The 8,785-nt window shown below is 40.2% G+C and overlaps 1 protein-coding gene across 1 annotated transcript; it reads right to left on the bottom strand.

The window, feature by feature from the left end:
• Positions 1-42: 42 nt before the first annotated feature.
• Positions 43-8,779, bottom strand: ndufaf3 (NADH:ubiquinone oxidoreductase complex assembly factor). Its single transcript, XM_061874252.1, has 5 exons — positions 8,614-8,779; positions 5,036-5,231; positions 4,896-4,962; positions 4,718-4,818; positions 43-321 (listed from the first exon to the last, which is right to left on the bottom strand). The coding sequence occupies exons 1-5, from the start codon at positions 8,700-8,702 to the stop codon at positions 208-210; spliced, it is 567 nt and encodes a 188-aa protein (XP_061730236.1). The 5' UTR covers positions 8,703-8,779; the 3' UTR covers positions 43-207.
• Positions 8,780-8,785: the final 6 nt, after the last annotated feature.

Genomic DNA, 8,785 nt, shown 5'->3' with positions numbered 1-8,785 from the left:
ATCTACAAAATGAAAGTAACACAGTAATCTTTGCTGTTCAGCTCATTTCAACTGAATTTTAATGTGGGGACAGTCCAGCTCTTCATGTCCTGTTTGGTGTGGTAAATAAATAAAAAAACATCTGCGGAAAAGCATCACCGTGAGATTATATGTGAAGCTCTCACTCAAGCGCTGCTGCCAACAGTCCTGGTTTTTGCTTCACGTCACCTACTCCTCATCCAATATTTTCAACCCTGTGCTGCTGAAGGTCGGAGGGATCAGACCAGCAGCTGCGACTCTGTGCTCATTTATCAGGAAGTTGAAGGTGGCACATGCGTTTGGCTGGAAGAAAACCACGCAACAGAAACAGAAGGACAGCATAAAAAAGTTTGTACATAATTGGTATATTTCCATTTGTATATAATAACAGTTTATATCAGGTGTGTCCAAACCTTTTCTACTGAAGGCCATTTCAATATTTTTTCATTCCCAAACCTTTACATTATACTGTATACATACATACATACATTTTAGGATTTTAGCCATAAAATTGTTAAAAATAAGTCATCCAATTTTTTTTTTTTTTTAACGCCTAACAAAATTTTACATACACTTGTAAAGAACATAATGTCATGGCTTTCTTGAGTTTCCAATCATTTGTACAACCCTTATTTCTTTGTGATAGAGTGATTGGAGCACATACTTGTTGGTCACTGAAAACATTCATTAAGTTTGGTTCTTTTATGAATTTATTATGGGTCTACTGAAAATGTGACCTGCGATGAGGTAGCTGAGATAGGCACCAGCGACCCCAAAAGGGAATATGCGGTAGAAAATGGATGGGATGGATGGATGGGTGAAAATGTGAGCAAATCTGCTGTGTCAAAAGTATACATACAGCAATGTTAATACCTGGTTACATGTCCCTTGGCAAGTTTCACAGCAATAAGGCGCTTTTGGTAGCCATCCACAAGCTTCTGGGAAGCTTCTGCTTGAATTTTTGACCATTCCTCTTGACAAAATTGGTGCAGTTCATGGACTTGTTTCTCCAGCATTGTCCACACGTTTAAGTCAGGACTTTGGGAAGACCATTTTAAAACCTTAATTCTAGCCTGAGTTAGCCATTCCTTTACCACTTTTGACGTGTGTTCGGGCTGATTATCCTGTTGGAACAGCCAACTGCGCCCAAGGCCCAGAGCATAATACTAACCCCACCATGCTTGATGGTAGGTATGGTGTTCCTGGGATTAAAGGCCTCACATTTTTTCCTCCAAACATACTGCTGGGTATTGTGGCCAAACAGTTCAATAGTTGTTTCATCTGACCACAGAACTTTCCTCCAGAAGGTCTTATCTTTGTCCATGTGGTGTCAGATGAAACAAAAATTGAGCTGAGGTTGGGTCTTGGGCGTTCCAAAACGACAATCACCCCAAGAACACGTCAAAAGTGGTAAAGGAATGGCTAAATCAGGCTAAAATGAAGGGTTTTAAAATGGCTTTCCCAAAGTCCTGACTTAAATGTGTGGACAATGCTGACAAAACAAGTCCATGTCAGAAAACCAACAAATTTAGCTGGACTGCACCAATTTTGTCAAGAAGAGTGGTCAAAAATGCAACCGGAAGCTTGTGGATGGCTACCAAAAGTGCTTTATTGCAGTGAAACTTGCCAAGGGACATGTAACCAAATATTAACATTGCTGTATGTATACTTTTGACCCAGCAGGTTTGGTCACATTTTCAGTAGACTCATAATAAATTCATAAAAGAACCAAACTTCATGAATGTTTTTTGTGACAAACAAGTACAGTATGTGCTCCAATCACTCTATCCCAAAAAAATAAGAGTTGTAGAAATGATTGGAAACTCAAGACAGTCATGAAATCAGACCTTTTGATCAATATTTTTGTTGATGCACCTTTGGCAGCACTTACAAGCATTTTTGAATACAATTCCATAAGCTTGGCACACCTATCTTTGGGCAGTTGCGCACATTCCTCTTTGCAGCACCTCTCAAGCTCCATCAGGTTAGATGAGAAGCGTTGCTTTTCATTCAGGATGCGTCTGCATATTGCTGCATTTATTGTTCCCTCTACCCTGACTAGTCTACAAGTTCCTGCCGCTGAAAAACATCCCCACAGCATGATGCTGCCACCACCATGCTTCACTGTAGGGAAATAGGTATCGCCCTGGTTATGAGCTATGCCTGCTTTCCTTCAAATGATGCCTGACATTCATGGCAAATAGTTCAATCTTTGTCTCATCAGACCTGATCATTTTATTTTCATGGTCTGAGAGTCTTTCAGGTGCATTTTGGCAAACTTTTTTTACCAAGAAATGGCTTCCTTCTGGCCACTCTACCCTACCTGCCTGATTGGTGGATTGATGCAGAGATGGCTGTCCTTCTGGAAGAGTCTCCTCTCTCCACAGAGGAATGTTGTAGCTCTGACAGAGTGACCATTGGCTTCTTGGTCACCTCCCTGACTAGACTATGATGAATGCAGCAATATAAACAGACACATCCTCGATGAAAACCAACACTTCCCATCCAGCCTGATGTAGCTTGAGAGGTGCTGCAAGAAGGAATGGGCGAAACTGCCCAAGATGGTGCGCTGAATGTACATTAATGAGAAATAAAATGAACTTTTCAGATTTTTCAGCAAATGGCTGCAGTGAAACAAAGAGAGACAAATTTAAAGGGGTCTGAATACTTTCCCTACCAACTCTACATATATATGTATATATTACAAATAAGACATACATTGAATTTTATTATTGTACTTTTGACGCTTAAATCTCCAGATTAACTTCAGATCTATCCGTTGATTACACATTTCAATACATTTTGATGTTTTTTTTTCATTTGTTTTATGTCCTTTATGTTATTGAAAACTGAGTTTTTACAGAAAACACAAAATATACAATATTTTACCCCAAAAGTGTAATATTTGATGTGAAGTAATTGGAGCCTTCAATAGGTCAATTAATTCATGACAACATAGATTTTGATTTGTTATTATCCTTTGAACAATGACAGTTTTACAGGGGAACTGCACTTTAAAAAAAAAAAAGTTTCCTAATGTTGACAGTCGTCATTAGAGACAAGAACACATGCCTTTTTTATTTTTTGAATTATAAAGATGATAAAAAATGTTTACTAATCGCAGCTAATGGGAGTCACCGTTGAAGCCCTCAAAGCCCTCTAAAATAACTTCAAAACCATCAACCTGTTGTATACACATTGCAAGTATATTAATATGTTTAAAATGTATTGAATTTTGGTCATTTTATGCATTACCGGAACGGATTTACTTTGCACTTTTATTTCCGTTTCCATAGCAGCGCACTTCCGACTTCCAGGCAACAAATGTGTGTTTCTACTTCCGGAAACAAAAGTGAGTGTGTTGTAATCATGGCAAACTTGGTAACAGACAACAAAGACAACAATTTTTGGACAAATGAGTATTGACAACCTTATCTTTTTGAACCTGAATATACAGAGGATGAACTGCTGGTTATAGCAATGAGCATGAAGAGAGAGTGAAACATTGGAGCAGATGGAAGCTCGGAGAATGAGGTCGGCGTGACATGGAGGTTTGAAATGTGGAAGTTGGAGGCATTCTATGCCGACAAATATGGCGTGCTAACACAAAGTCAACATAAAAAAACTTCCCCAGTCAGCTGGACTAAACAGACACTGTGTGTCCCTTGAGTGAGTCGCTGTAATAATGATGATGGTACATGCAGAGAATCATGCGTGTTCTTACGACTACATACACTGTCGAGCTAGCTGTGTACAAACAAAACATAAATGTGGTGTAATACTTGACAGGTACTGTAACATGATTGTTCGTGTTTTCAGTCAGTACAGAATGGTGTCCTATCGCAGTGTGTTGTGCATTATAAACTCAAAAGCAATTCCGCTAATGACGCAAAAGTTAGGTTACTTCTTGCCGTAGCGAACTTGCGGCTAATGCTGAAGTATGCCGCCGCAAGAAGATGTATTTCTAGACTCGATAGAAAAATTCCTCAGAGTTTGTTGCTCTTACCAAAACAATGTCGCTACAGCTTGGTTATTACACAGGTTACAGGACATAAATGAAGTATTGTTGGCGGTTTTTGGATGCATTTTCAGAGTAATTTAGAGGCAGAATGGATTGCTCCTCTTAATTGCATTGCCAGCTTCCAAGAACGAGACGATTTTTACAAATTAGAATAGAAAAAAAACAAAACACTTTTGTCTTCTTGTCTCTCATATTCCAAAAAGTGCAGTTCCCCTTTAAAGAAACAACAGCCTGCATGGCAGCTTTATGTTATAAGAGTCATAATTGCAACTTTTTAAGTTAAGTTAAAGTACCAATGATTGTCACACACACACTTGGTGTGGTGAAATTTGTCTTCTGCATTTGACCCATCCCCTTGTTCACCCTCTGGGAGGTGAGGGGAGCAGTGAGCAGTAGCAGTGGCCGCACCCAGGAATCATTTTGGTGATTAAACCCCCAATTACAGGGAGGTAATGTGTCCCATTTTTATAGTTTTTGGTACGACTCGGCCAGGGATTGAACTCACGACCTACCCATCTCAGGGTTGGCACTCTAACCACAAGGCCACTGAGCAGGTTTGCTCTTTCATTACACTTTGTGAAGTACCCTGTATTTCTACTCAATTCCCACAAACTCCTATTAATTTTCATGTAAAATATGAATGGATATCCCAAATGTGCGGGCTTAAGTGACAGTTACCGTGTCTTGCACCTCCACGGCAATGCCTTTGCGCTTGAGCAAAGCCAGGACTGAAGGATGAATGCGTTCAAGCCGTGCCCCCGTGCCCAGCACCAGAATCTCTGCACAATAATACCACACATGACATGCGCACCTTTTTTGTTTTACAAAATATTACATAAATAACTTAAATTTATACCTATTTGGGGTACAAGCATGTGGAAAAGTGACACACTTTCTTCCGTGATTTCTTTAAAATTCCCAACCTGCAAAGTGACATGCAGTAAAAAAGAAGAAAAGTAAAAAAATAACAGTAGTAATATTAATATTGAAGTGTACCTTCCATTGCAGGATGGCAGAAGGTAGTAGAGCACAAGGCCCAAGCACACGGTTGCCATCAATGTCGAATCCCTGGGGACTGTAGCTGAGGATTATCATGCCGGTGCCAGGTTCTTTCTTCATGATGGACACTGACGTACGCTGGTACATCTCATCATCGCTCGGGCTCAAACGATGACCGCGGGACAAAAATTGACTGGGAGAAAAATGAGTTGAGTTGAGTTTGAGTTAATTTCGAACATGCAAGCATACAACATGATACATCACAATTTCCAGTCCAGGGTGTACCCCGCCTTCCGCCCGATTGTAGCTGAGATAGGCGCCAGCGCCCCCCGTGACCCCGAAAGGGAATAAGCGGTAGAAAATGGATGGATGGATGGATCTTTTCAAGATGTTCGAAAAGGTGTAGGAAGAAGCAGAGTTTATTTAATCCTACCCCTTTTCTTTTACATAACAGTTGCTAAAACTTTTGTTCACTTCCTGTTCTCAATGTATTCACAAAATACTCCATAAGTAATCACAATAAAAATAAATAAATAAATAATTGGTGAAGTAAGTTTTAGTCCATACGATGAGATAAGTAAGATTATTTTGAGAATGAAAGAATGAATGGGTGAATAAATTCAGAATGTTTATCATGGTTCTTCTTTTTTGTACTTTGTAAACACTTTAAGTTTGAAGAGTTTCTTAAAGTGGATCATATTAGTACATTGTTTGATTGCTTTGCTTAATCCATTCCATAATTTAATTCCACATACTGATGTACTGAAGGTCTTAAGTGTTGTGCGTGCGTACAAATGTTTTAAATTAAATTTTTCTCGAAGATTATATTTCTCCTCTCTTGTTGAGAAGAATTGTTGTATATTCTTGGGAAGCAGGTTAGTTTGCTTTGTATATAATTTTAGCTGTTTGCAAATTCATTATGTCGTGGAATTTCAGTATCTTTGATTCAATAAATAAAGGATTTGTATGTTCTCTATATCCAACATTATGTATTATTCTAACTGATCTTTTTTGTAACACTGTTAGTGAATGAAGTGTACTTTTGTAATTATTTCCCCAAATTTCTACACAGTAACTCAGATATGGTAACACTAGTGAGCAGTAGAGAATATGAAGTGATTTTTGGTCTAGAACATATTTAGCTTTATTCATTATTGACGTGTTTCTTGCAACTTTATGTTGTGTATTTATTTACGTGAGATTTCCAGTTGAATATATCATCAATCATTATACCTAGAAATTTGGTTTCATTTACTCTTTCAATTTCTATTCCGTCAATTTGTCTTAAACTTAAACAAGAATTTCTTCTGTAATCTTTACAAAAAAACGGCTGCCATGTGTAGTGTTTTAAAAGCCAAAAGAGACTTAGCCAACTTGCCAAATACCAGATTTCCTTTTGCGTAACTGTGACTATTTATGTGAACCAGAGGCTCCAGCACCCCCCGTAACCCCAAAAGGGACAAGCGGTAGAAAAAATGGATGGAAGGATAGTGTAGGGCTGGTAATACTGGACCTGTTTTTGCAAACTGAAGGGGAATGTAGTTACTGAAAACTCCACCAGAAGGAGCCAGAGATAAACCAGGGGCTTAAATGATTATTTCTAAAATATGTCAATGAAATTTAAAAAATATGAATGGACAACTTTCACTCAATGAATAACAACAGATTAATGTATACGTTCGTTAACAATACAAAACTAAAACTACAAATAATGGAAATATAGTCAGCAGCACAAGTATGTTGCCAGGTGTTGCGATCAATTCGGCCAGAAGCCCATCCATTTTCTATCGTTTGTCCCTTTTGGGGTCACTGGGTCGCTGGAGCTGCATTCAGGCGTAAGGCAGTGTACACCCTGACAAGTCGCCACCTCATCGCAGGGCCAACACAGATTGACAGACAACATTCACACTCACATTCACACACTAGGGCCAATTTAGTGTTGCCAATCAACCTATCCCCAGGTGCATGTCTTTCGGGTGGAAGGCAGTGTACACCCTGGACAAGTCGCCACCTCATCACAGGGCCAACACAGATAGACAGACAACATTCACACTCAAATTCACACACTAGGGCCAATTTAGTGTTGCCAATCAACCTATCCCCAGGTGCATGTCTTTGGAGGCGGGAGGAAGCCGGAGTACCAAGAGGGAACCCACACAGAAGCATTTTATTTATTTTAAATTTGGTCATCATATAAAACGGGTGTCTAAACATTTTCCGCAGAGGGCCGCATAATGAGAAATTACAGAATGAGGGCCACTTTATGCATTTCATACATTAAAGATGCTACAACCAACTTTTTATTTTGGTTGATTGAAACTTTTATTAATAGACTGCACAGTACTGTACATATTCTGACAATTGACCAATAAATGGTAACACCCGAATAAGTTTTTTAACTTGTTTAAGTCGGGGTCCACGTTAATCAATTGATGGTATCACGGTGCACATCCTATGTGCTAGGTTATTTGAAAACAAACATTTGCATCTTAGCGTTCATGTTAAAGGTGACAAAACAAATAGCTGCTAGTCTTATATCAAATATACCTCATTATCAATAAATTTATTTAATTTTCTGACGTGTCGAAGGGATACTAAGAAACTAGCTGTGGGTCACTTTGGACACCCGTGTATACATCTGAATGATCCTCCTCATTTCCAAATAAACATACAATTAAATAGTATATTATTGTTGAATATCGAGAGAAGCCAGATGAGGTGGCTCGGGCATCTGGTCAGGATGCCACCCGAACGCCTCCCTAGGGAGGTGTTTAGGGCACGTCCAACCGGTAGGAGGCCACGGGGAAGACCCAGGACACGTTGGGAAGACTATGTCTCCCGGCTGGCCTGGGAACGCCTCGGGATCTCCCGGGAAGAGCTAGACAAAGTGGCTGGAGAGAGGGAAGTCTGGGCTTCCCTGCTTAGGCTGCTGCCCACCCCGACCCGAACTTGGATAAGCGGAAGAAGATGGATGGACATTGAATATCAATTGAACGAATTTGCAGCATGTTTTTTGTTAAAAGAGTTAGTAAAACGGGGCTTCATGGTGGCAGAGGGGTTAGTGCGTCTGCCTCACAATACGAAAGTCCTGAGTAGTTAGGGTTCAATCCAGGGCTCGGGATCTTTCTGTGTGGAGTTTGCATGTCCTCCCTGTGATTTCGTGGGTTCCCTCCGGGTACTCCGGCTTCCTCCCACTTCCAAAGACATGCACCTGGGGATAGGTTGATTGGCAACACTAAATTGGCCCTAGTGTGTGAATGTGAGTGTGAATGTTGTCTGTCTATCTGTGTTGGCCTTGCAATGAGATAGCGACTTGTCCAGGGTGTACCCCGACTTCTGCCCGATTGTAGCTGAGATAGGCACCAGCGCCCCCCGCGACCCCAAAGAGAATAAGCGGTAGAAAATTGATGGATGGAGTTAGGAAAAGTGAATAACACATGAAACTTCAAATCTTGGCTGACGGGCTGTGTTGTAATGGAAAAACATAGGAAAGTCAGTCTTTAAATGCCTCCCATTTGAGTCTATTTCTACCTCAATAGTGACTTAAACATGATCAATTATTGATTGAGATATACCTGGTAAAAGTCGGCGCCTTTACGGAGCAAAAGGTTAACCGCCGCGATGATCTCTGAAGGAGGATTCTGGAACAAACCAATGCGGCCATGTTGACAGCAAGCAGGGGGACGACAATCTGTGTGACACTGGCAGGCTTGAAGAGGCTTCCGGTGTTGTGTAAGTAAAAAAAAT

This window comes from Nerophis ophidion, linkage group LG16 (assembly GCF_033978795.1).
Source record: "Nerophis ophidion isolate RoL-2023_Sa linkage group LG16, RoL_Noph_v1.0, whole genome shotgun sequence".
In the NCBI taxonomy this organism is placed as follows: domain Eukaryota; kingdom Metazoa; phylum Chordata; class Actinopteri; order Syngnathiformes; family Syngnathidae; genus Nerophis; species Nerophis ophidion.
This window is presented reverse-complemented; position numbering and strand designations above follow the sequence as displayed.

Excerpts from the sequence above, each read along its gene's own strand:
- ndufaf3 (XM_061874252.1), bottom strand. The coding sequence starts at position 8,702 with ATGGCCGCATTGGTTTGTTCCAGAATCCTCCTTCAGAGATCATCGCGG. Across the intron at positions 5,232-8,613 it reads AAGGCGCCGACTTTTACCAG|TCAATTTTTGTCCCGCGGTC; the intron begins GTATATCTCAAT and ends TTTTTCTCCCAG. Across the intron at positions 4,963-5,035 it reads CTGCCATCCTGCAATGGAAG|GTTGGGAATTTTAAAGAAAT; the intron begins GTACACTTCAAT and ends GTCACTTTGCAG.